Here is a 27441-nt window from a genome sequence, read left to right as displayed (position 1 = left end):
AAAACACTTTGCGCTTCAGGTTTTTATTCACCACCTTTCTTAACTATTTTACTTATTTGAAATCTGAACCAATCTTGTGATTGTGATAAATATTGTTTCATTTTACAAATGATATTATTTTTCATCTTTTGGTACATACAAAATATGCTAGAAACAAGGACAAATATTTAAGAAGACATTATAGCAAAAAAATCGTATTACACATATATTATTTCACAAACAGCATTGTAGGATCCTCTCTACGATGACTAGTTTCCTCCAATGGTTTGAAAGCATGCATGAGAGGTTAACTGGTGACCCTATGGGTGTGTATGTGACTGTATGTGGTTGTCTGTCTCTGTGTTTGTCCTGTCCAGGGTGTATCCGGCTCTCACCCACAGTGAGCCGGGAATGGCTTGTATAGCAGCAAGTATAAAAGATGGACGGATGGGTGCTTTGTCTATGAATTAGATTTTATTCTGTGAAAAGTAGGCAAAAGCATCTCTTTCCATCATAAAGGTTGCAGAATTGCAGACCTCTGTGATGGGGTGTGAGGGTCCCAGGAATGAGGCTGAGAGGTGTGGTGTTGTGAGATAGTTTTCAATTAAACACCCTGATGACTTGCATTAAGAATGTTTTGAGTATACAAAATAGGTCTCGAGGTAATTGTGCAACACACACCTCATTTGGTGTTGTCGTTGTCATGAATAAACAGTGTGGTGTACTGTCGAGCTGTAGCTGTCATACATAAACAGTATGATGTACTTTAGAGTTGTAGCTGTCTTGAATAAACAGTGGACCGTAGAGTTGTAGCCGCCATGGATAAACAGTGTCTGCGCCTCCTCTGAGCGCCCGCACTCTGCTCTGGGATTGATTGGTCTGGTCGGACCGATGGCGTCAGTTCACAAACATTTGCCTTCGGTTGCTGCGAGAGAAAAGGGACATGTTAGAGGCTGGCAGGGCCGCGGCACGGCACGTCTAGACAGGGGAGCAGACACCCTCCCAGAGATGGGCAACACTGCCCAAAGACAAAGGAGAAGAGTGTGAAGAGTGTCGCTCCAACCTGGGCTCGGTGTGGTGGTTCCGGACGCTCGCATGCAAGAGTTATTTCATGTTGAAAATGTGGGAGATGGTGGCGTTACCGAGAGCGATCTCTCCCTTCCTGTCGTCTAGGACAAGATGGCAGCAATGCAGGCGAACTGTACATGCTATGGATTAATAAGTCCATAACATGTTCAGAGAAGCCCTGGATTATATTTATAGTGACTCTATGTGAAGGTAAGCGGTCGAGTGGGTGCGGGTGGCTGAGAAATGAGGGGGGAAATATTTCGATCACACCCTTTTGAAACGAGTCGATGTGGCGTATTACTAAGTCATAACTTAGCTGCAAAGTTAGCTAGCGAGCTTTTTCCGTGTCAACGGTTCAAACGATCGTCCCTATATTTGTTTTCCAGTTCAACATTACTGAAAATGTATTTACTAAACCAAAAAAACCCCGAAAAAAACAAAACCCCAACGTCGTGTTGTGTTAACCGGATACAGAGCGGGTTTAGTTGCGTTGGTGGACATTTTTAGCTCAGCAGTGTTCGGTGTCGGTGTTGCTTCGCTGCCCGTTGATTCTTTCAACTCTTTACCAAAGATTGATAGTTTTCTTAATCTGTTATGAGTTTCCCATTTCCATTTTCACTTGCATTAAATAGACTTTAGTGGTGGATTACTTTTCAGGGTAACACCAGCCACAATTAACCGATCTATTTTAAATTGGCTAAACATTGCTGAGGAAATGTAAAAGATTAACTCTAATCTGAGTTTACAAAATCATGAAGATTTTTTTTTCTCCCCCCCATTGTACAGTGTCACATTTTAGATTTGTAGGCCGTCTCTTATAATGTCACTTGTTAACACAATAGAGTTGGTTGTATGCATAATGATAATTGAAAAAAAATCCGAAAGATCTTTGTGGTACTTTTCAGTAACATTAATGGTTTGTTGATGATTTGGACCAATGTGCTGGTTATTGTCACTTTATTCATATTTGTTTTATTAGAGCAAGGCAGCTGTAAAAACTAATTACCAGTAGTCCTTGTTTGCAGTTTAGCAGGCATAAATAGTTAAAGGCAGGCGTCAGAACCCAGCTCCTGTTTTAAGGGTAGATGTTTTTGTATCTACTTGTCCAGGGCTTAGACTGGAGGCCCCATGACTACAAGCTAAAATTGTGTTATTCTGCAGTATTTATATGTGATAGCTTCAATACTTCAGTTTCTGTTTTCAACAGAACCCATTTATTTGGACAAATATATAAAGGTAATTTATTGTTCACAATACGGCTTTTTTTGTTATGGTTTGTTTTTCTTCTTTTAAATACCAGGAGGATCACTCATTTAAAGAAAACCGTACCAGGCAGACTTAGTTGAAGTCTATAAAAACACTTGGATTCGAAATATATTTTGTTAACTTAACAGTTAAAATTCCATTCTTCTGAGCACGCATTCAAAAATATTCCCGGTAGCGAAGCTCCACCAGTTGCTATCTGCACATACTGAGAACCTTTGAGATGACTGTTAGTACAGTGCAGCATTGTACTGCAGTGTTTGTGTGATTCACTTTGCATGGATACTCCTGTTCACTGTACATTCCCTTGTGCCACGCTCTGTATTTTATCTGTAAAACCGCAATAGCAAGGTTGCTGGTAGTGGGAATGAAAGAGGAAGGCAAGGCCTGTAATAATTGTGCAAACCGTGTTTTACTGTACAGTAATTGTTATTTGTTGTTGTTAAGGAGACATAATGACTACACAGATCTGCCATACTGGGGGCAGGTGGTTGTCTGTGTAACATTGTGGCCAACTTAACGTCTGGTTTTGGAGTGATATTATCTAGAGGTGTGCTTACAGATGGGAGGCAGTGGACAAAACAAAGTCATTGAGAGCTTAGGACCACCATGACAACAAGCTGCTGGGTTGGCTCTTGAATCAATAAATATTTGAGTGGCGAATGAGTTGAATACTCACGTTGACTCACTGCGCATAGTTACCTGTAAGCATTGGACAAACCGGTAAAAGCCTTGGATTTTGATAAGAGGTCAGATGCCTGAGTATAGCGAGGAGTGCGGTTTACCAGTTTCCTTCGCTACCTTGTTTCCGGCGAGTTTAATTAGTGTAACAGTGTGTATGACGTTATGATCGATGATTTGCTGATCGATGTGAACGCTTGTTTGTACGGGTCGGATTTCAGCGTGTGCTGCTCGGTGACAGCTGCTACACGTCTGAAGGACTTTACTGGCTTGTTATTTGAATGCAAAAAGCCTCTCTGTTGTTTTTGAGAGAAAATGTGTGACATTTACCCCTTTGCTCATTAATACAGTACATAATCACATTTTATATTTACACATTTTCATAGAAAATAAAGTTAACCTATATACATCCTGGGCTATTGAAATTCAGCTGTTCTTGGACAGCTGGTATGCATTCATCCACTTGTACATTTTCACATGCTCTGTCGAGACTCAGAATGCAGAAGGTGTGGAGTCCATCTTAGTCAACAGAGTATCTTTAATACTCACCAGTATTAGAGGAAGTAAAACCTCTGTCATCAGCTCTCGTTTTCATTTTTCATTTAAAACTGTTACGCACTGGCTCCTTCTCATAAAAGTTGAGATTATCCATAGTGGAGATATCATGTGAATTTGTGTGTGTGTTTTTTTATTTTTATCTATTATTATTTAATTGTATTATTTTTTTTTAACACCGCTCTCAAACGTGTGCATGTGTCTGTGTGTATATATATATATATATAATATGGTGTGGATGACAGCTCGTTAGTTTGGCATGTCCTGAAGAATTCAAAATATTACCGCCACGAGTCTGTTTATATCTACATACTCGCACTTGAATGAATTCCACCAATAACATTTTGGCAGCGCGCCACTTGTTGTCCATCAGTTCTCGCAGGCTATAGCGGTGTTAGCCTGCTCGGCCTGTTTGGGTTTTATTGAGCATGTGTTTTCTCAAGCTAAACCTTTCTATACACCATCCTGCCAAATACGGTTTCTAATTTCTCTGCTTCGTGGCGCTTGCATCGTGTTCACGGTGAAAGGACTTGTGAATAATTTTTTCAGAAATGATGTCCGTACAGTGTTGATGAAATAAAACAAAGACGTACCTTATTTATTATCATTTGTTAGGTGTATTTTCTTCCATCACCAGAGCAGGATTGCAGTGAGGCACATAGTAAAATACACCTTGGCACAAGTTGTTGTTGCATGTTGCCAGTGTAGAAATCAATGGGAGAAATTCATCCATGTATACAATCACACCTTTCTTCGAGTTCGAGTTAACAAATACTATAACAGGAAAGTTCTGTGAATTGCAGGGGAAAGCAAGAGTACTCACATCACCTGTAAACATAGGAAAATCAGGAAGTTAGTGTATTGTTACCTGCCGGGTTTCATTTGGACTGAAAACATCCCTTTAGAGCCAGTTTGTTGCCTTTAAATATCTTTAAACACACCAAAACCAAATGTCATCACATTCATTTTGTGTATTTCTTTACGTCCAATTCACTCCTCCTGTAGTATCATAGTGTTCTATACTGTACCGAACAGCAGCTAATTTAGGACCGCTCAATGACAGTCATAAGTTCACTGCTAAAATACCATGAGGTCACATGCTTTAGAAAAAAGACGGCCTTTTTATCCAATGACTGTGGAAGATTAGGTTCACGAGACATAGGCGTAGCCCTACAGTGAGCTGTGAGGTTATAGGACCGTGATCTGAGGCAGCAATCTGTGTTTATTACTGAAATGATGGCTGCAGTAAGTGGGGACAAAAGTCTCCTACTCGTTTATTTTTATAGGGCCATGTCAAAACAAAAGTACACTCTATGACTCCACATTTATGAAAAAGTAGAGTGCGTTGGAAGTAGAAAACCATGGTGTTTACTTTTAGATGGGGAAAAAAAAAATATTCATTTGAATGACCAAAGTGATAACTTAATAATTTAGTCACACACTGAATAGTTGTGTAACTTTGTTCACTCTGTCACTTGACATTTGCATTGATATGGTGAACCCGCTGGTGTGGTAAAGCCCACGGGGGCTAAAAAGAAAAATCCATCCAATGTTCTACGCTGGCTTTATCCCGGATAAGCTCAGAGGGGCTGAAGCCAACCGTAACCAACACAGAACAGAAGATTGGGTACACCCTTGCTGGATCACCCTTCCACCATGTACCCCTTTTGTGTTTGTCCTGCTCGCACTGGCTGGTAATCGCCGCCACTCATGTCCAAACCAATAGCCAATTTAGAGTTATCCATTTGCATTGCTTTAGATTGCCGGAGCACGCACGCACACGTCCGAAGAATATGCAAAGTCAAAACAGAAAAGCTTGTTTGGCATTGGAGAATACTATCAATACATTGACAATAGGGGCAAGCTGAGATCTTGGTTTTAGTCCATCCACGAAGCTCTGTATGGGATAGGACAAAGTGAAGACTGTCATTAGGGTATGAAATATTCAGATAGCAATATACTATCCTAAGATGAATCAAACTAAATGCTTTTGTTAATCAGTGACACACTTTTTCAGATTCTTTTGCCCTGAATCTGAGCTACCACACATATGACACATGAAAATCATATGAGCTTTTGATATGGTGTAGAATGGCAAACATTATATTCATAGCTCTCAGTCTAAGTTGCAGTGATTACAGGAACACAGATTCACTTTGAGTGCTGAAGTGGCATAGCCATGACTAGTTTCTAAAGTTACTGACTGCTGGCATGTGCATACAGCACACCTGCCCCATTTGGGGTCCAGTTGCTCCCCATCTGTGATAGGAATACATGTTGGGATAAGCCTGGGGTCTGGGACCCCCTCCTGTGGGGGGGTTTCATCAGAGATCACAGGGGTGGCCCGAGGGTTTGCCTACTCGATGGTGATCAAAATTAGATTACCGCATGTCAAAGAACACTCTCTAATAAGTTAATTATAGAATCTAAAACAGGCACTTTAAATAAAAAATGTTTTTCTGATATTTTCATGCAAACAAAATATACCCCCCCCAAAAAAAAACAACCTAAACAAAACTAATGTTTTTCTAATAATAGTAATTCCCTCCAGGCCAAGGAATGTATGGACAAACATAGTGTTTTACACATTTTGTGCCATTCTTCCTCCATTATATATACAGTACACTGCTTCCCATTTTTGCTTTTGTGTAAGTGTTGAGTCTGGTCTTCTGACCAGAGGCAATGTGGCGGGCTCCACGTTCAACGGGTTATTTCTCCCTACAGTGGAAAAAGATGAGCATTTGTGTCTGTCCTCTCCCTTAACACGATTGTCTTGTGTTAAGCTCTCACGCCTGTTCGTAGCGTTTCTTCTCAAGGCACATTTATTTTGTCACCCAGTGCCACAGTGCCATTTGGCCATTTTGGACAGCTGTCTACTGTTTATCTTCTTTCCATTTTTGGTTGTAAGCAATTACTTAGCAGCTCAGACTTGCTGAAGAAGTTCTGCAGCATTTAAGGATGTATTGCAATGCCACTTGAGGAGCCTCGTTTCCGACGCGGGGAGTATCTAGATTCAGATGGTATTAACAGCCTCAGCTATATTTTTGCCTTTGACATGCCAACAACTGTCTATTTCACATCCTCAGGTTTAATGTCTCTCTTCTCATTGAGTGAGTTTATTTTGCAGCTAAACAAATGAGTCCATTTTTTTGTTTGTTTTGTTGCTTCAACTGGTATTTAAATCTCAAGTGCATCCGCCAGTGTAAATAAAAAACACAGTTTGTCATGAACTCCTTTTTAGATTTCTCCCCTTACGATTTGCAAGCATGCAGTTCTCCTTTTCCGATCATTTAGAAATCTAGAGGTTTGGAAATTGTAGGTGTGAAACATAAATTAAGAGGATATAGTTGTGAACTCCGCTTTGTTTAGATGTGATTGGCAGCTAAGCTCGCACATTGGATTACTAAGGCGCGCACTTGGAAGTGTTGCCATGGGTGTGTCACTTTTACCTTTGCCCAGCTGACTGCGGCTTTGTCTGCATTCTGCAGCTCTGAGCATGCTCGCTCTCTCTTCATAAACTCTCTGCAGGAATGCACACTAATTATGCAACAGTTACTGTTAGCGAACCACACCAGTTTTGCCCTTGTCTGTGTAGGAGGCACTGTTACTCTCGTGACACTAAAGTGGGTGCTTTACAATCACATTATTGATTGTTCCTAGGTTTCAAATCAGAGGCAGATGAAGACAAAGTTGTAGCACAGCTATGTAAAGGCCATGGACAGTGATGTTTGAGCTTTAAAGAGACAGTGGCGAGGGCTGTTGTTATGAGGTTGCAGTGGTGTGAAACACTATGAGTCATTTGAAACGCTTTTGTGTGGGATGTCTGTCATCTATCAGTTTCTTTGTAAACTGTCGGGAAAACCCATTCCCCTTAAAGGTATTGTCACTGCCGAGATTTTCTTCCCTACATCCTCAAAACAGTAACAGCAGATTCTGAGTATCACAGCAAAATCAAACAACAGTTTAGAGTGGATAGAGTCCAAGCTATTATGGTATTCATCATAAAGCAAACTAAACTTTATTGAAGTTGCATAGTAAGCTGTTAGATGTTGTACTTTTTTGTTTTGAGTCACCATGAAGATGTCATTAACACAATAACTCTAACATTAACGTGAAAAATATCACATTTATATATTTGTTAATGTCAGAGTTTTTACAAGGCAATGTAAAAAACACCCATTTGGTATGAATCATCTTTTCCTTCAAAAGAAAAGGGTTTAAATGTAGTTGGCTTTCCAAACATGTTGCATAGTTTACACACATATTTTGGTCATTCTGACTGTGCCAGGCTCTTGTGATTCTTCTTGTAATCCCAGACCAACCCCATTTTCAGATCAGTGCTCTGTGGGGACTATACCATCTGTTGCACATCCACTTGTTTTTGTGTGGCTGAAGATAGAGCTCAGGCTGTGTGTTTCGACTTGTCCTGTACCAAAGGGAATTTTGGGCCAGTCAGAAGCCTCTGTGATGGTTTCACTTGATTGATGGTTATCTAACAGCTACAGTGCCCAAATTTGCTAAAAGTTGCACATTGGCGCTCGTCTCTAAGCTGTGTCCCATTTCAGCTGCCTCTTCTTTTGAAAATCGCATTGGACGACCGATGATGTTAGTCGTCGATTGACAGCGCCATCCCAATTCAGTAGCTCCTTTAAACGCAGCCCACAAATGTAGCTTTGGTTTCCAAGACAACAAAGGATCCAACAGGTGTATCTTTGCAGCCATAAATACTACAAGATTCATAGCACATCCAAGCCTACTATTAAAATCTGTTTGTTTCATCAAGTTTAGTTTCTGAAACGCCCATTTAAGAATGTCAAAGTGTATTATTTTCAGATTCTACACATTGTGGTTATTGCAGGGCAGCTGGAAACAACAGGCAATGCACTAAATGTAGGTGTGTTAACAACGGGCCCAAAAGCAATTACACACATTCCAGCAAAAACAGTGTGGAGGGTAGGGCGCTATCTGTTCCAGGGCTAACAGATGAAGAAAGACAGTGAGGAAATATTTGAAGCTGCGCATATTGGATTGACATTCCAGTCATCCCGTTTTTTGTAAGAAACACATAATCCACACATTATTCCCCCGGGTGTTCCTCATAGCATAATGAATAAAGCTTTTTAGTTTAAATAACCGTTTGTCGTGTCATTTGACACGTTGTTTTTCTGAGCGATGGTTGATATATTCTAATGAAGTGTGGCCATTTGAGAACATTGTAAACAGTGCCACCAAACAGTAGCGCCGGGTGATTGTGCAAAGAGCTGTCAAGAGAATAGGTTGACCTTATCATGCTGCTCAGAATAGTCAAAGGGATAGCTCAGAGCTCCAGTGCTATCACAACACAAGTAGGCTTTCCATTAGGGATGTTTATTTTAGGCGACTCCACAGGGGCATAAACATCTCAAACCGTCTCACCTGCATTTGTGTTTTTACACTTTTAGTGTGCATGACACCGAAATAAAAAATATTTTTTCAGTCATTCATTTAGAAACAGATGTTTTTGAGTAGTTGAAGAAGCAAGACATGGTAGTGGCTTGTTGAAACACAACAATCATAAAAATGATGTTTATGTATAATCTGGGTTTTCAGCAAACAGTTCTGCTAATGTAGCACTCGTTGATGATAAAACCTTTGGAGTTTGGAGGCTTTGGATTTGATTGTTCACAATGAAATGAGGTCATAGACTTAAGTACAGAATGCTGACAGAGTCTGATACTGTCACTGTGCCAGTTTTGTATGATTTTTTTATCCAGTATTGTCACCATCAATATTTTTCAAAATGTTTCCTATTTGGTTGAGATAGTCCTGTTATGTACTGGAGCATGATTTGCGTTCTCCTTTCTGTACCACACACACACAAACAATGGGGGGTGGGGATGAAGAATGAAGCATATCTGAGGTGGGTGTCCTCATGCTTTGTGACTTAGTTGTTTCTGTCTGTCTGTCTCTCATCCTGCCTTACTCACCATTGGTTGCCTAGAGACCTGTGGTAGGATGCATGGAAATGGCAGCAAAGGTCAGGCAAACCTTTGAGAAGTTAGTCATCTGCTGTGTGGAGGTGTTGGTGGATAGAGATGAATAGTGTAGGTTTTTCTGATACACCCCACAACAACGTGCTCTGTTTTTCTGGTCAGTGATGAGTGGACAGAAATGAGCAGTTAATGAAAACGTAACCCCAATCAGGTACACACAGGGAGATTTTGACCATTTTTAAAATTATTTTTTGTTTGATGAATGACTAAACAGTATGATTACTCATTCTGACCAACGTAATGCTCAGGACAAAAGCAGTTGGGCTTGTGTTTGCAATTGTGTTTTTATTATATGTCGCCCATCTTTGTGAAACGGTTGGTGCATCTATGCTTCTAATCACCTTTTGTCTTTTTTTTCTTTTCTTTGCAGGTATGGCCTCACAAGTCTTGGTCTACCCACCACACATTTATCAAACCCAGACAAGTGCCTTTAGCAGTGTGAAGAAACTCAAAGTCGAGCCCAGCAGCTGTGTGTACCATGACAGGGCACACCCGCGGACTTATCTGAACAGCAGAACCCTTGGCATTGTGCACCCAACAAAACAAGCCCACTCGTTTGTAAATCGAGACTTGGCAGTGGGCCTAAAAATACGTGGAGGAAAAGAGTACCCGGTGCAGACGGTGGTGGTGCGTGGTGTACAAAGACAACAACCCGGCAAAAGAGGAGGCGCAGGAGTAGGACCCGGCCCGTTTGTGGCCTTGCGGCGACAGGAAGCCGGGGTTGTCCACTCACAGGACAGGGAGCAGCAGCAGCAGACAGACATAGCAAGTGGGAGCAGCAGTGGAGCAACAGGGGCAGGAGCAGGGGGAAGGGGAGAGGGCTGCAGTGGCGGAGGTGAGGGAGACAGAGAGGAAGAGGGCGACAGAGAAGAGAACTGTGGAGGTTTGAACTCAGCTGACAGCTCTCAGCGATGTGGGCTGAAACGTAAAAGTGAGGAGCTGGATAACCGAGGGAGCACCATGCAGATTGTGGAGGAACTGTCAATGTTGCCTGCCATGTTGCAAACGACGAATGTGGGAAATGCCGCTGTGACAGCGCCTGCGGCTGTGGGGGCTGGAGGGGGCCCCACCAAACAGGGTGTAGGGCATGGGGGCGTAGGTGCAGCCGGAGGAGCAGGAGGAGGAGATGGGGACTATCAGGTAGTGCAACACGAAGTCCTGTGTTCCATGAAGAATACTTATGAAGTGCTGGATTTCTTGGGACGAGGCACATTTGGCCAGGTTGTAAAGTGCTGGAAGAGGGGAACAGGGGAGGTTGTGGCTGTGAAGATCTTGAAGAACCACCCTTCATATGCACGGCAGGGCCAAATCGAAGTCGGCATCCTTGCTCGTCTGAGTGGGGAGAACGCAGATGAGCACAACCTGGTGCGAGCCTTCGAATGCTTCCAGCACCGCAGCCACACCTGCCTGGTATTCGAGATGCTCGAGCAGAACCTGTACGACTTCCTGAAGCAGAACAAGTTCAGCCCGCTGCCCCTGAAAGTGATAAGACCTGTGCTACAGCAGGTGGCTACAGCTCTGAAGAAGCTGAGGAGCATGGGTCTGATTCATGCAGACCTCAAGCCTGAGAACATAATGCTGGTGGACCCGGTGAGGCAACCCTACAGGGTGAAGGTGATTGACTTCGGCTCCGCCAGTCATGTGTCCAAAGCAGTGTGTTCCACGTACCTCCAGTCGCGGTACTATAGGTGAGTACAAAAACAAAGGACAAAAAAGTTACTTGCAATTTAGTCTAAAGCATATTTTCAGTCTACTGACTTTCAAAGCAATTTCAGACTCTGCTGGTGCTCAGAATGTGCTCACCATAGTGTGTTTTGAAATGTCCTTCCTCATTCCAAAACAAGGAAATGTCTCCCATACTGCACAACATCCTGTGTGTTTAGAAGCCACATACCATAAACTCTGAAAAAAATGTGACCCTGCAGTGTTTACCAGCAGACTACAGAGTGACCTTTTGTGTTCTTGCTGCCTGGGAACTCTTAATTGTGTTCTGGACAAAGAAAACAAGTAGAAATGAATGATTAACTAACTTAAAGCCAACATCTATTTGATCTTTGGAGGGTAGAGCTGCCTTGAAGTTGAGAAGTTGTTTCTATTGTTTATGTATGTTAAAATTGTATATTAAAAGAAATACCAATTGTCATGTGAACAGTTAACAAAGGTTTGGACACTAATCACAAAATGCCAGGTTAGACTCCAATTGGCAGTTTCTCGTTCTGGTTTATGACATGGCAGCAAGTAATGTCCTTTTTGTTGACGTTAACAGGACAGCTCTGTTTGTAGTGATCTTGGACACGCTCTTGGAAAACACGGCAGCACAAATTACCTTTGGCATTATGTTACGAGTACTTTGGTTTGATTAAAAAAACAGCCCTGAAATGGTATGAGCTGTTGCCTAAGAGTCAGGGGTGACCCAGTTCACTGTTTGGGTTGTACCTTCCAGTAGTATGAACGAAGCCTGTGAAGTACAAACAAAAAAGATAGGCTATCAAGGAAGCCATTTTTTATTTACTAAAATGTTCTAAGATTTAAATAGTTTGCATGGAGCTTGGTCCATTTATGCATGTTTTATGAAGAGTAAACTTTTCACGCATGAATGTAAATACACACAACTGGTATGTACATAACAAATCGGAAAGTTGCTCTGTTTCTGCACATGGTGACATGTTCTCGTTTTGCAAGTTTCGAGTCGTATCTGTTGTTTACTGGGGGGGGGGGTGAGGCCAAGATTAGCAACAGTGTTGATAATAACACAGTGCGTTTCAACCTTCAGTTTCACATAATGGGTGTGCTTGTCTTTTAGTGGCTGGTTTAAACCAATGTCTCATGCTTCGCATGAACATCGCACATACAAACTATTGATAATGCATTAAGCTGTAAGCTCTGTTGATGTCAGGGGTTTGATAAAATCCAGGTCATCTTCTGCTTAAGCTGCTGCCCATGAACAGACATTACAGAAAAACCAAAGCTAAAATAGAATACATTTTTTTTAGATGCACAAAAGTGAATCCAAAAGTTAGGTGCCCGTTAGTATATATGTTTTGTGAATTGGTTTTTATGGTTTTTTTAATCTACTTGCTTGCAACTTGAATATTGCAATTTTATTATGCTTGTATGATCACGATAAAGATGCTCTATTCTATAATGTTCGACTGTATATGAAGCCATAGTATACATAGCATACACATGAGTTTAAATGTTGTGTGTGTGCGTGCGTGCGTTACTGAATTTTTGCTTTGACTTAGTGATTAAAAAAACATTTAAAATGAAAAACAAAATAATTGTGGCTCAGCTCTGTATCACAAGCCAAAATTTATCAGAAAGAAATCACCCTTTTCGTATGTCAGAAATAAGGAGTACTTTCTTGCTCGGTTCACATTGGGTCACAGTAAAAGTCTGAAGTGCAAAGAAACCTTGACATCACTGTCCCTTGCAACTTGCTCCAGTGCACCCTGAGCCTCTCCACGCAAAAAACTAGAGCTCTAATCTCCCCGGCGGGTCCGGAGCCGACCTCAGGGCCTCCTCTCAGTGGGATGTGCCTGTTAGACCTCTTATGGGAGGAAACCTTCAGGCATCCTAATCAGATGGCCGAACCATCTCAGCTGGCTCCTCTGCATGAGTAGTGGTTCAACTATGATTTTCTCATCACCTCATCATGAAGAGTGAGGCCTGTTACAATGTCATGACACCAAAGTTCATGACCAACGATGAGGAAGTACGTTATTATATTTACATTGGATATCTTTCCAGTCACAGTCTTGCTGCAGTAACGTCTAAGCCACCACTCCCTTTTGCGTTAATGTATAATAGTTTATGGTTCCTACTTTGCAGAAGATGAAATTGTATCTGTTTTTCTCAGTTGTCTCAACAGGTAATGCTCATGCTCCAGGTAAATGGGACCTAATATGTTTATCTTGAAATATTAAGCACAATTTCTCGCCTTGAGTTTTTCTACCTCTGTCTTAATATTGTGCGACTGTTGGAGGATCCATTGAAAAGGAGAGTGAAGGATATATGTGCCACTGATTGCTTTTTCCTTCAAACTCGGTTTCTGGGAAAATGTCATTCATAATCCCTGTCATCTAAGTGGCTGTGAAATAATTGTCTTTACAATTGGGAATGAACTCAAATAGAGTATTTATTGTCGACTCCTAACTTGCTCATACTGTAGATTTTTTTTCCCCTGCACAAAATGAGAAAATGGATTAGCTTTGACCAGGGGTGCCACCAGACCCTTTTTACTCGGGCACATGCTCCAGTATAGATTAGCTGTGCCCCGGTATCGGCGATGCACCGGTCATCGGGACTACCCGAGTATCCCTGTGGGCCGGTATGTTCAGGGCCCGTGGCCCAGTAGAGCCTTCTGTCTAGGAAACGCCCCAAAGCTTCGACCTTTTCTTTGTCAATGTTTCTTTTGAAGCGAGAAAGAATAGTCAACGTCCCTTCACTTATTTTTTTACATTGTCCTTTGATCCTTGCAATCATGCAGCGTTTTTGTGAATGCTGTTATGTTGGCATGAGCACATGTTATTTCAGGAAGTTGCTTAAAATAGAAACTGTCATACGTTGTTATTATGTGGAGGAAGAACTGAGCAGTGCGTCTGCTACTTTGTCAGCTCCGTCAGGTTCATTCTTTTGTTGGTCTGCAATTTCGCACACGTCTTGCATGGCGTTGTATTTTAAAACAACACTCGAAAAGCCTATTGCTACCGTTTGAAGTGCAGAATGATAGTAAAGGTCTGTCTCATTACCCATCATTGTGCCTGTTCAAAAGTCTTCAGTTCATTTAAAGGACATTTAAAACTGAACAGAAAGAACTGCAGTTTATTAGGGTTTTAAGTTTCTGGAATGTTTTTACTAGTGAAGTTTAAGACATACTATATCATCAATTTTATATTTTCATCTGTTATGTTCTCTTTGCCTGGTCACGTGGAAAGGTCTGTCTGCCTTCAGTTTTGTTTTGTGCAGGTTTGGATCATGTAGGGACTTTAAATCAGGTTGTTTTCGTTATATGTCGGCCTTCTGAGTGAAGAATTGTCGCGCAATAGTTAAATCTGAGTCAATGTGACTCATCTGTATATCCCTGCATTCATCCATCTGCTTCTATAAGCAGTAAAATCATTGTTTATTACCAGTGGACCAATGCCAACTATGCACACTCAACTAATAAAACGAGTGATAATCACGCCTGTGAGGAAAAAATTATGTTTTAGGGTCACAAACCCCCCCCCCCCCCCTTTTTTTTCTTTTCTTCATTCTACACCTTTTTCTATATCCGTTTATGGAGGTTAACTTTAGCATCGTCAGCTGTTCAGCTCTATTGGTTTGTCACTGCAACCTGAAGTTAAAAAAAAAAAAGAAATATGTCAACTTCCTGTGTTGTTAGGGGGTTTGCTGCTTGTTTAAATTTTTTTTCGGTTTAATCTGAATATCTGTTTATTAAAGAAATAGACCCACTCTTTGCTTTGGGTAACCAAATAACTGAAATATATGTTTACTTCAATACAAAGCTTTTTTTTTTTTTTTTTTTTTTTCATTGTCACATATTTATCCTTTCCTTTGACAGATCACTTCACCTCAATAAAGACTGCAGCAAGTCTTAATCACATCACAACCATGCCTTAAACATAAATATTTAATTAGCAGCTGCTTAAGAAACATAAAGGTGTCAAGTCTCCAATTACTTCTGAACCCAGATAAATTGGGGACTATGTGGTAAATGGACCACCTCACGCACGCACACACACACACACACACACACACACACACACACACACACACACACACACACACACACACACACACACACACACACACACACACACACACACACACACACACACACACACACACACACACACACACACACACACACACACACACACACACACACACACAGCTCCACCATATTGATTTAAACCGCCTCAGATTGAAGGTATGGTTATTTTTGTCCATCTTGCCTTTGCAGATGCACTCGGGTCATTGAAAGGAGAAAATAATCTCTTGCAGACTGGACTGCAAGTTAAATATGTTTTATTAGCAGCCTTAGTCCAAGGATATTGTAGAAAGAGAGTTCCTTCATTGATTACATTATCCACCCCACAATGTCTTTTGATTTTGTCTTTGTCAACCTTCTGCACAGTAAACCGTTGTAAAAATGTTGTTCCTCCCCAGTAGGTTTGTACTGTTCAGCGACAGGAGTATGCAAAGACATACTGCGAGGGAGCAGCGTTGCTGAGCATTAGAGTGGAGGGCTGCTTAAAATAGCTCATGGGACAGCGGCCAGTGTGCTTTGACTTCTATAGATGGTGAAACACATAGGCAGCCAGGATGAAATAAGGACAGCTTGAAATACTAGCAAGCTCTGACTTGCTCGTTCAAGGTCAACCAGCTCACTGTCAGCTGTTTTGATTTTCATATGTCACCGTGAGTATGTGTGTGTTTGGTCTGGTGCTCGGCACTAAGTATTTGTGTGTGGACGCTTCAAATCTATCACCCACTGCAACCAATATGTCTGACAGACACACTTCCCGCCTCCACAATTTACAAGCCTTTGGCCTGTGGCCATTTGTAATTTGCCACCTTAGTTTTGCACTGTCAGCCAAACTGGAGAGCTTACAAGTCCAATGTGAAACTGACGGCTTCATTTCTGTCATTAATTCAGTTTACTATCCATCAGTTGGCAATTACTTAAATGTATTTTTCATGATTGATTCTCAAGTGATTTGTTTAGACATGAGCGGTACTTTTTAGTTTGTTGTGTCCTTCAATGTCATTTTTGGCACACGCGGGTCTCATATTTCTTGTCAGGAATAATTCATGACAAGCGGTTGCTTTTATTAAGCCGTATTGATTTAAAATGCATGTTTAGCACAGAATGTTGATTTTATAATATCTTTTCAAAATTGTCAGTGTTGAAATAAATATGGCTGAAATAATGATTCAAGCAGATCGGAAGGATGGAAAGAATGGAAAGAAGTTCTTTGTATATGTAGTTTGGCTTTGGATCCAGTCCAGGGTAACATGACCCAGCTGAGTATGGACACAGACGAGACACACCCTGGACATGTTGCCAGTCCATCATCGGGCAAACGGAGAGACAGACAATCACACTGACATTCACGCAGACAATTTAGATTGATCAGTTACCCCCCCCCCCCCCCCCCCCCCGGTACTGGGATTCCTACTGCAAATATTTCCTGTGCATTTATGAAATATTCACTAGTTTTACCTTGAAATCATGTCTATGTAAGTGTTTTAGGCCCGTTCATGATGAGTATTTCTGGGTATTTGTGTGGCTGAAACAGCTGGCACTGGTCTTCAGTCTGCCGGTGAGCAAACGCCTAAGTTATTCACTCAAATGAGTTCTGCAGCTTGCAGTGTCACTTCAGGACGCTTTGATGCCAGCCCTATGAATTTTGCTCAGACTTTCCTTACTTGCTCTTGGATCTGAAATAGGAGCACTGATCGTTGTATCTCCAGATGAAAATACACACATTCTCGATGCTAATCACTTCAGTCTCACTCTTCATTAGGCAGCATGGTCTCGCATGTTTGCTTCATATTTCTAGTCAGAGCTCATTTTGTTGTCGCGAACATGTTTAAATCGTGTGTTATTACATTGGGATGGATTCCTAAAGATACTGCAATTGCAGGGTATTTTTCAAAGACCATTGTGGCGATTTCACCAGGGTGCACAGTTTTTGTTCTTGCTTTACATCAAATATGTTCAAATGGAACTTTGGGTTATAACTTGTAGTTTTAAACTGCAGTGCTGTTACTGCCCTGTGCTAAAAAAAACTACTGATCAATAAATGCCTGATAATTGCCATACCTGTTATCTATCAAACCTACCAACAGATAAATGTTCTAGTGCAGAAAGTCTGAGAGCACATAATGTTCTTATCGGAAACTAATTTCACTTGGATGAAATGTCCAGACACTTCATGTGCTGTTTTTCTGTGTGTGTGTGTGTGTGTGTGTGTGTGTGTGTGTGTGTGTGTGTGTGTGTGTGTGTGTGTGTGTGTGTGTGTGTGTGTGTGTGTGTGTGTGTGTGTGTGTGTGTGTGTGTGTGTGTGTGTGTGTGTGTGTGTGTGTGTGTGTGTGTGTGTGTGTGTGTGTGTGTGTGTGTGTGTGTGTGTGTGTGTGTGTGTGTGTGTGTGTGTGTGTGTGTGTGTGTGTGTGTGTGTGTGTGTGTGTGTGTGTGTGTGTGTGTGTGTGTGTGTGTGTGTGTGTGTGTGTGTGTGTGTGTGTGTGTGAGGCCAACATATAGTTATTTTTGGTCCCAAGGATGCACATTTGTGATCACTCCTAACTACCTTGGTGAATACCAGACCAACAAAAGTATAGGTAATGGTTTGTTGTTGGAATATTATTAGAAAAAATTTAAAAGAAAATTGCAAATATTCAGTCTTATTTGTTTAAGATGCTCATATATGATTTCCAAAACCAGGAGGGGTAGGTTATTTTTATGATGAGTACAGTCGAGAAGCAGGAGCTAAATCCAGGCCAAAAGGTTTGCGTATTTGAAGAAAAAAAGGGATTGAAAAAAAAAATGTAAACGTGAAACTGAATGTTCAAGGTTTGATCGATGTTTCCCATTTCTACGTAAGACTTGGGAGGCATCACAGTGTTACAACATGGATTACAATGGCGTCCTCCTCTTTGGGGCAACTTGCAGGCGTGCAGGTAAGAAATGCAACTTTTTGTAGAAAAAAGGTACAGTGGAAATTATCCTACTATAATGTAAATTATCTGAAGTATCGTAATGCAACGACATTAACAAGAGCTAATAGCATAAAGGTAGTTCATGCTAATCTCATGCCTACTTACTGCATTGACCTCTAAAAAAACATCTTCCTGAATGTTACCCAGCATTACAATACTTAGGATCATTTCCACTGTGTTTTTTCTACAAAAAGGAGCATTTCTGCAGGTTGGCCTGTAGGACTGTAATCCGTGATACTGGACTGCATTCACAGTCTTATGTCCAAATGGGAAATTTAACAATCTGGAATATGTTCTAGTATTTATATATTGGTAATTGCTAAGAATTGTCCAAAATAGCCTGTAATAGTGATCTGTGTCCTCTGCTCAACTTCATTTACATCTATCAGGTGAATACAGTGTATAGAGAGTATTGAGTGATATAATTATGTAAGTGAAAGAAACTTTTGAAGGTGAAAAAACTAAATTGGAAAACTGAAAACAGGATTTAAATGTAAAAAAAAAAAAAAAGATCCTAATCTGAAAACATAAACACATATTCACTAGTTTTTGACCCCCCCCCCCTTTTGAAGGTGAAAAAACTAAATTGGAAAACTGAAAACAGGATTTAAATGTAAAAAAAAAATAAGATCCCAATCTGAAAACATAAACACATATTCACTAGTTTTTGACCCCCCCCCCCCCCCCCTTTGAAGGTGAAAAAACTAAATTGGAAAACTGAAAACAGGATTTAAATGTAAAAAAAAAATAAGATCCTAATCTGAAAACATAAACACATATTCACTAGTTTTTGACCCCCCCCCCTTTGAAGGTGAAAAAACTAAATTGGAAAACTGAAAACAGGATTTAAATGTAAAAAAAAAATAAGATCCCAATCTGAAAACATAAACACATATTCACTAGTTTTTGACCCCCCCCCCCCCCCCCCTTTGAAGGTGAAAAAACTAAATTGGAAAACTGAAAACAGGATTTAAATGTCAAAAAAAAATAAGATCCTAATCTGAAAACATAAACACATATTCACTAGTTTTTGACATCCCCCCCCCCCCCCCCCCCCCGCCTCCACCCCCGAAATGAACAGCCAATTTGGCCTCGATTTAGCTCCACACTTTTAGAATAAAATGCAACAGAGCGCTAACACCTCTCAATGTTTTGTTTTCCTTTTTTAAAAAAGCTTTCATAAATACAGACTCCATGTCAGCACATTGAGGAGCTGTGAAACGTGTCTAAAGTCTTGTATCTCTAATCTAAGGTCTGGGCAGATCAGAGTGCAAGCGCTCCATCCGCCCTTGGCTGCACTCCTATGTGTTCCACTGAATAATGCAGGATGCACTGTGACTGTGTGGAATTACTGTTCCTGGAAGAGGCGTTCAGTAAGGCTCCATTCTTCCATCATGGAGTAACTGTGTTGTCATATATATATATATGTTTTTTTGTGGTTGCACACGCGCCAACGGCGGTGCAGCCCAAATGAAATTCTGTGTCAGAAAGATTTAGCTCCAGGAAAAAATTGCCCTCCCCCTCCACCAATGTGACACCCTTATTTGTGGTTCTCTCCAAGCGAGTTTGATGCCACTTTACACTGGGTTCAGACAGAGCAGGGTGGATCAGAGGACTATTTCTGGAGTGTGAGATAATGGCTATGAATAACACGTGGAGATGGAGTTAATTTCTCTTTTTCCGCCATATCCGGTGTTGAAAAGAAGATTTGTGTAAACAGAAGAAGTACAAAAAAAAAAGAAGAAATTTTTTCTTTGTGTAGATTTGGAACAGCAGGGCTTGTACTCTTTATGATTTCTATGTGTTTTGTCAAGCTTAAAGAAAGAAACCCTTTCACCTTTTTAGTTAAATTGCAGTTCTCACTCAAAACAAATTATGAAACTCCACCACAGTGGGTTTTCTTCACTGCTGCAAAGCTGTTGATCTTACTATGAGGATGGGGAGATCCTTGGCACTGTGTTGTTTGGTTTAGCGAGAGCTCACTCAGCACTTTGGAAACTATTATTGCTACGTCGCTACACCAGCTGGAGATTAAAACAAACAGAAAAGAAAAAAAAACAGCCCAGTGAATTTATAAATTAAGAGCACATGCAAATGCAGGCTATGTTAAGGACACATATTTTACTATGTGTCCACACCCTGATGCGATTTCATGATAGAAGATCCTGCATGATTATAATGATTGACATCTTCCACACTTCTGGGTAAGCGGTAGAGTTGACTAGTATGCCATGTGCTTTGTAAATCTGCCATGGATCATGGTTGTGTTAGTTCAACAAAGTGACAAAGATGGTCTAGTGCAAGGCAACATTGAGAGTCAAGCAGTGAGAGGAAGGGAAGCGATGAATGGACTGAAGGGAAACAGCTGTTCGAGGCAACGTCACCAACCGACCAGGATCTTGTTTTCATCGATCAAAGCCCATCAACAAAGGAGCTGTTAAATATAGAGAGACCATCCTGCTGTTGCTAAAGCCGGGTTGAGTTTCATTTAGAAATTGTTGCTGATTGTGGTACCTGCAGTGTGGGCAGAGTAGATTTGGCTCAGTTGTACGCTTGTGTGAGGCCTGCGGTGGCTGCTGTGCTCAGCATTTCATGTTAGGGTTTGTTTTCATAAAGACAACTGAGCAGAAAATGTTTTAATTCAGTCCGTCCTTGTTCTATTGTGACCTTGCTCGATCCAAAAGTTACATGTTGCACAAAATCAGTTGAATAAAATAGTATATAGAAAATCAATCATGAACTTTGTGGGGTTTTTTTTTTTGATAAGCACTGATGGAAATATTACAAAACCCGAAATTAACTGGAGATAACTCGGGGTAAAAAAAAAAAAAAAGAAGAAGTCTGGCATTAGTTTTGGCAGGTTCAGAAAGTATGTTCCCTTCTCTATTACTACCTTTTAAAGGTGTGTTTCACTGATAACACGGTACGGTGGTGGAAACCTTTGAGCTGGAGAAAAGAAAGAACAACTCACGCCTCACGCAGTCATTCATTTTCACGCAGTGCAGTGGTATCTGTCAACACACCTGATGTGAACCTTTTTACCTTTTGGCTTGAGGATAAACATGTTTCACTTTGAAACATTTGCGGCACACCAAGGTATTACAAGCAGCTTGACTGTATTTAAGAAGATGTGTGGTCATGTAGCATTGATCTGTTTGTCCTTTGTTCGGTTGAAATACTTCAGCTGGCTTTGTAATTATCCTTGTATGTCCAGGGGTTGCTTATGAGGCTTAGGAACATTGCAAATAAAATGACATTTGCGTTTGGGGTTGTGTCTGATTTCTGACATCACAACTGTTCATTCAGTGTTTGTGTTTGATTATTCTTTTGTGTCATCTGATGCCGAAGTGCATCATGAACTTACCCTGAGGCAGAATAGTTGCATGTCACCTTGCTTTTTGTTGTGTCTGTTTCTCATGCGGATCTCACATGTGGCAGTGAAGAATCACGAGGCCTCAGCTTCTCGTGCATTCACAGGCCCATCACCATTTACGTCATCTCCTCAGAATGGAAAACAGGTTTGGTTTCATAGAATGACAGCGATGCATGTGTTGCGTTGATGGAGCTGGAGCCATGCAACCATAGCAACTTCCACTTACCGCCCGATCCCCACATCCAGCACCAAAGATAGACCCCTGTTATCCTCTGTTTTACTGTCTTTATTTCATTTCATTTTGACTTTGCACATGAAGCTCTGCTATTTTTGTTTCAATTGGAAAAGCTAACAAAGACATACAGAATAAAGGAAATGACACAATGCAACCGTTTTCCAAGGCAATATTTTGCAGAATCTGTGGCAAACAAAGAAGGGGAAAGACATGAAATAATGCACGAATACCCTGCTCAGTGTTTTCTTGATGTCTGTCGAGTTTTTGATATCTGTGACGACCAATGCCACATGCTTTTATTAACATGTTTGTCTTGGTTGATGCATTTGTCTATGCTGCAAGATTATACGAGACTGCCCAGGGCTATCTAGGAGATATATCATGCTGTCAAATTTGAACTGCTCTTCCATCCAGTCAGTCCATGCTGACACATTGTATTTCTCATTGGGGAAAAGAAAAATGCAGTAAACCATATTTGTATCACAATATTAACAGGTAATTTAGAGATCAGTTTTAGAGGTTTGTTCATCAAATCAGCTTATCGATGAATAAAGATGCTCTTGTGATTATATTGGCTGATCAGGTTGAGTGTAAACTGATGCAGCAAATGGCTGCTGCTGTGGTTATTCTGGGGAACAAAAGCATCCATTTTTGATTACAGGGTTGCCTCCCAAATTTTATTTATGACTTAAGCAATTATGTATTGACAAGTGACTTGAAACAACAAAACATTTTCCTTACAAATAGGTCATGTGCTTGAGGCGGAAACAGTTGGCATACCTGCCTGCTTGCTTTTCTGATGCTGTGTCGACTCTTGCAGCACCTGTTCCTCGCAATTGTTTTCGCTAAGTTATAAATTGGTCTAAATCTTGATTTAGCAGGTCTTGGGTTTACTGTTGCAGTCTATATGTCCCGCACGCTTTAATCCCATATGGCTCCCGAGACGTCACGGGGAACCAGTCAGCTGGAGCCCCTTAAATATCTCCAGTTCGAAAGTGCACGGTTGCCTTCGTTGGTATGTGGAGTTCCGTAGAACAGCAAACTTGGTATGGCACTTGAGCAGAATGTCTGGACATCGGATCTTCAGGCACTCTTTACATTATTTCAGTCCTCTGGATTGTTCCGTGAGGGTATGTCTCCTGTGCTTGCTGAGCGGAAGTGAAATGGATCCCCATGACTCAAGTTTCTCACCAGTATAATCTGAGGGCTGAGTTATTCTGAGCACTTCTGTCATGTTTGTAAGCAGTAAAGATATATTTGATGGTGAAATAAATATCACAGCATGTTTCCAGTATATGTTTTATGTCATTGTTAGTGAACATTGTTCTTAAATTATCTCTCGCTACCCATTAACACATGAAATAGGTGGTAACACACGTGTCTTGCCACATTACCCTCACTGGAACCCAATGGGACACTTTTATCTCCCCCTAACATTCTTGACATATGTTTCCATACACATATAAAAATAAATATTTAGATTTCATGTGCAGTTTTCATATAGTCCTGGTGTCTTATTGATTTTGACGAGATGGAGGTCTTGTGTCAGACTAAAGGGCTCCGAACACTTCATGTTGTCGATGCTCTGTCAAGTTCAAGGGCTTTCGGGTGTGTCCCAAACACACACTTCCTGACCATCAGTGTGTCTTACCTATATTGGTGCTGACAGGTCTGCGTCACCACTAGGCTTTGCTTTGATGTGTTACTATGAAAGGGTAACACCGAGCCAGCAAGTAGGCAAAGAAGTAGTGACTGCGCTTCTTATTTTCTATCAGCCTCGAGCAGACCCAGCCTGTCAAAGCTCTGATCCCCGCCTGGCTGACCTGCTAACCCACTAGCACAGCTTGCTGACGGTTGGCGAATCCAGTACACGCACAACACATTCTTTACAAAGACACTTGGCCCTGTTACACATGTACCGCAAAATCCCATATGACAAGCCATCATCTGGAAATTCATGAAATTGCCAAGACTTGATGTTTGTTTGTTCAAGACATCAGACTCTTTTCACTGAGCCAAAAAACCAAAACAATACATGCATGAGCAGAGTCATGAGTGAAATCCAAGACGTTATTTTGACATAAAATTGTCATTGTCTGTAAAACAGGAAGCTTGTGTTCTAGAGCCAGCTGGTTCTCTGAAATGAGAAGTTATTAGATTTTTCTTAAACAGTTTTATTCAAAGATGATAAATATGTTTATACGTGTTCGATCAGAAGTTATAAATGCATCAATCTTAAATATGTGGAGTGTGCCTCTGTATACTGACGTTTGTTTGTTTTCTGCTCCACAGGGCTCCAGAGATTATTTTGGGATTGCCGTTTTGTGAAGCCATAGATATGTGGTCCCTAGGCTGCGTGATAGCTGAGCTTTTTCTGGGCTGGCCTCTTTACCCTGGGGCCCTGGAGTATGACCAGGTAAACAACCGTTTTCTCACCACTCAAGTTGTAACAGCCGTTGGCTCGGCCCTCAACGCTTGAGGGGAGGTCTGCCTCCTCCATCCCTCCTGTGCGCCTCCTGCCAACCTTTCAAATTCCATCTAAGATCTCTTACTTGTACTTTTACCTTCTCTGACTCATCATCTCCTCTGTACCATCCCCACATGTAAACCGTTTTCTCTAGGACTTCGGTTTTAAATGAGTCTCCCCTCTTTGTATTCCTTCCATCAGTTATTTCCCTAACATTTACCTTTCATCCATCATTAACTCGTCACATAACTCATGGCTTTCTACACTCTCTTGTTTTCCCCTTTAGTTTTCCTTCCTATTTTGCCATTATTCCCTATACTTTCAGATCAAAGCGACCCACAGAGTTCGTTGGGTTTGTATATGTCTGCAGTGTCATTCAGCTTTCTATTACAGACTGGCCTTCAGGTTACTCACTGCTCAAGTTTGTATAATTCCTAATCCACTGCATTTTTGGATAAAGTTCTCAAATTGAGGGCAGTAAAGAGTAAAATACATAGTGGGGCATTCATCTGCAGAGTTCACGACAGATGGTTTGAAGCTTCTGCAAGAATGCAACATGTCACAGAGAAGAAAAAAACCTGTGTGAGATTTCAACATGATGCTGTTCCATTGGTACTAAACAGATTTTTTGTATTGCATGGCTGCAGGGTTAAGAGGGTGAGGACTCCTTTGGGATATAGGACAATAGTCCAATTATGCATTGAAGGGAAAATAGTGATGGCATTAGGGCTGTACAGGAAAAGAAAGTGCTGGATATGCTGTTTTCTTGATGGCATCATGGCCCCAAGGATTGAATCAGCTGGTGTCCATGATGGTGAGCAGAAGGGCATATTTTTGTGATTGATAGTCTGTCTATTAAAAGCTGCTGGATGCCTTCCCCTCCCAGTGGAGCCCTGACTGTGTCTTCCCAGGAGTAGACTGATCTGGGCTTATGTTGAGCGGCTTTTCCCTGCCCCGGGGCCCTATCTGCTCAAAGCCTGCCAACTGAGCCTCGGTCAGATTCTTCTCTGCCCCATGCAGCACCCTGCATTACACCACTCCACCCCACTGCACTCCTACCACGGTATTTTTATGTCCTGGCATCATTTTTCGCTCTCCACAGGACTGAGGCAGGAGAAATAACTCAACACCTCCGAAAGAGATCTGACTTGAGTGCAGCAGCACCAGTCTAAAAATGATAAATCTGTTTTTGTAGGAGCCAGTCAGCTTGCTGCAAAGCTGCTTTAGAGATATCTGGGAGGGACCGCCTTCATTTGGCATGGGACTACTTAGACTTGATTTGGTGATGAGTGGATAGCTGGGGAGCCTGAGGCTGGCAGGGATGGGGAGTATAAGAAACTATGAAATAAAAAGGAAGATTATTAGCGGAAAGGAAACGAGAATCTAAAAATGTGGCAGATATCTGGACACACTGATTATAGAATATTATAAAGTAGAGTAGAAAATACCCCATTCAACTCCCAGGGGGGAAATTCAAGGTTTTCCAGCAGCTCACAGTGTAATAATAAAACTAATATTAAAAATTCAGTTAGATCACAACAGCAATACAATCTGAATAAGTAATTATTAAAATTAAGAGATTCAATAATATGATAAATTAGTAATTGAAATCTAAAAAGCAATGATTGATAGTGATTGACACCAAATGCAATGTAAAGAGTGTTTGTGCAGTGTGGCACAGGATGTTGCTCATGACAGTTCTTTACTTCTGAGTTTAGCTGTTTTGCTCTTGTATCTAAAAGTTTTCCCCTAATTATTATACTTGCCAATTTGCCTCTCCTGGTCCACCTGATGACATAGTTTGAGTCTTTTTTTTTTTTAAATCTTTAATAACAGCTGTTTTGACTTTGCACACCAGTATGTAATGTAATGGAGGATTTAATGTTTTTTTGTCCAGTTATGTAGTCATCAGTTAGTCTGTAATTTTCATCACGAGTCACAGTAAATCACCTCCAGAGGTAGAGTGATTCATTCAACCTTATTTAGTAAACAACCCACCCATATGGAAGACTTAAAAGAGCTGGGTGTCACAACATATGCCAACTTTTACTGTTCTTTCCCAAGCATTCTAGATGATTTTTTTTCTTCGATTTTCATAACAGATGACAGCTGTAATAATAATTGATGGTAAAGTGCCACCACTGGGCCTAACTGACTAGTAAGTAGCGAAGCAGCTGACTACTGGTGTGAGGTATCATGCAGGGGTCACTGGTTGATTTGGCCGGTGTTGACTGAGCCGCATGCACACCTTCATCCCCTCTTTTCTTCTTATCTTTCTGCATGGGGTCTTGTTGCAACCCACACAGCATATTGTATTTATAACTCTGGCTCCTCCCCACTTCGTTCCTTCTTGCACCCCTCCTCCTCTTACCTCATTCCCTTCGAGTCTTTCACTTCACTTGCACATGAGGCCACTCGTGTCTCTGTTGTGACAAACCTCCCAGTACAGTCAGAAAGTTGTTAGTGTTGCCCACGATTAGTCAAAATGATGTCACTCTTACTCACATGCCAGTAATTTCCTGACCTTTGTTATTGCCCTTTTGATGCTTTCTGTCCGGAGTTTTTTTTTTTAGTACACTATGAAAGTGAAACTATTGTAGTGAATTGAATTGCAGATTGGGATTTTATTTTTTTTCCCAATTAGCCTTTGACTAGCTGCAAGAATAAGAGGATAAGGTCAAGTCGGTGAAAGTATAAAACTATTTGGGTTCGAGGCCGTGAGAAGTGTCAAGGCTGCAGAAGGAAATAGTTCTCTTTGTAATCTGGTACAAATTGTACCCTAGTGTCTCAAATGTGAATGATTTGTTTGTGCCACAGGCGCGTATGAGTCGGGGTGGGGGTTACAGATACTTCTTATACTGAGGAATTATGTTGAAATGAGTCTTTATAAAGCATATACCGCTACCTGGGCTGCCGTTGAATAATGGCACATTTTGCTTCGTGTCTTCTCTCCAGCAGGCCTGGGCTCGCTAGATAGTCGCTTTGTGAAGCTGTGCACTGGTGATCTCACTGGTTTGTGAGCTTTCTGCGGTGACACGCCTTCAAGGAAAAATAAGGGTTT

General features: G+C 41.2%; 1 protein-coding gene across 2 annotated transcripts in view; it reads left to right on the top strand.

The window, feature by feature from the left end:
* Positions 1-906: 906 nt before the first annotated feature.
* Positions 907-27441, top strand: part of hipk3b (homeodomain interacting protein kinase 3b) — a 39743-nt gene continuing 13208 nt past the window's right edge. For both annotated transcript variants that reach the window (XM_080458207.1, XM_080458206.1), the window contains exons 1-3: positions 907-1257; positions 9949-11266; positions 24206-24329. In XM_080458207.1, coding sequence (XP_080314333.1) covers positions 1185-1257; positions 9949-11266; positions 24206-24329 — 1515 coding nt within the window. In that variant the 5' untranslated portion in view covers positions 907-1184. The remainder of the gene's footprint in view (positions 1258-9948; positions 11267-24205; positions 24330-27441) is intronic.

Source organism: Lipophrys pholis, assembly GCF_963383615.2.
Source record: "Lipophrys pholis genome assembly, chromosome: 2".
Lineage (NCBI taxonomy): Eukaryota > Metazoa > Chordata > Actinopteri > Blenniiformes > Blenniidae > Lipophrys > Lipophrys pholis.
The sequence above is the reverse complement of the archived record's forward strand: the minus strand, read 5'-3'. Positions and strand labels throughout refer to the sequence as shown.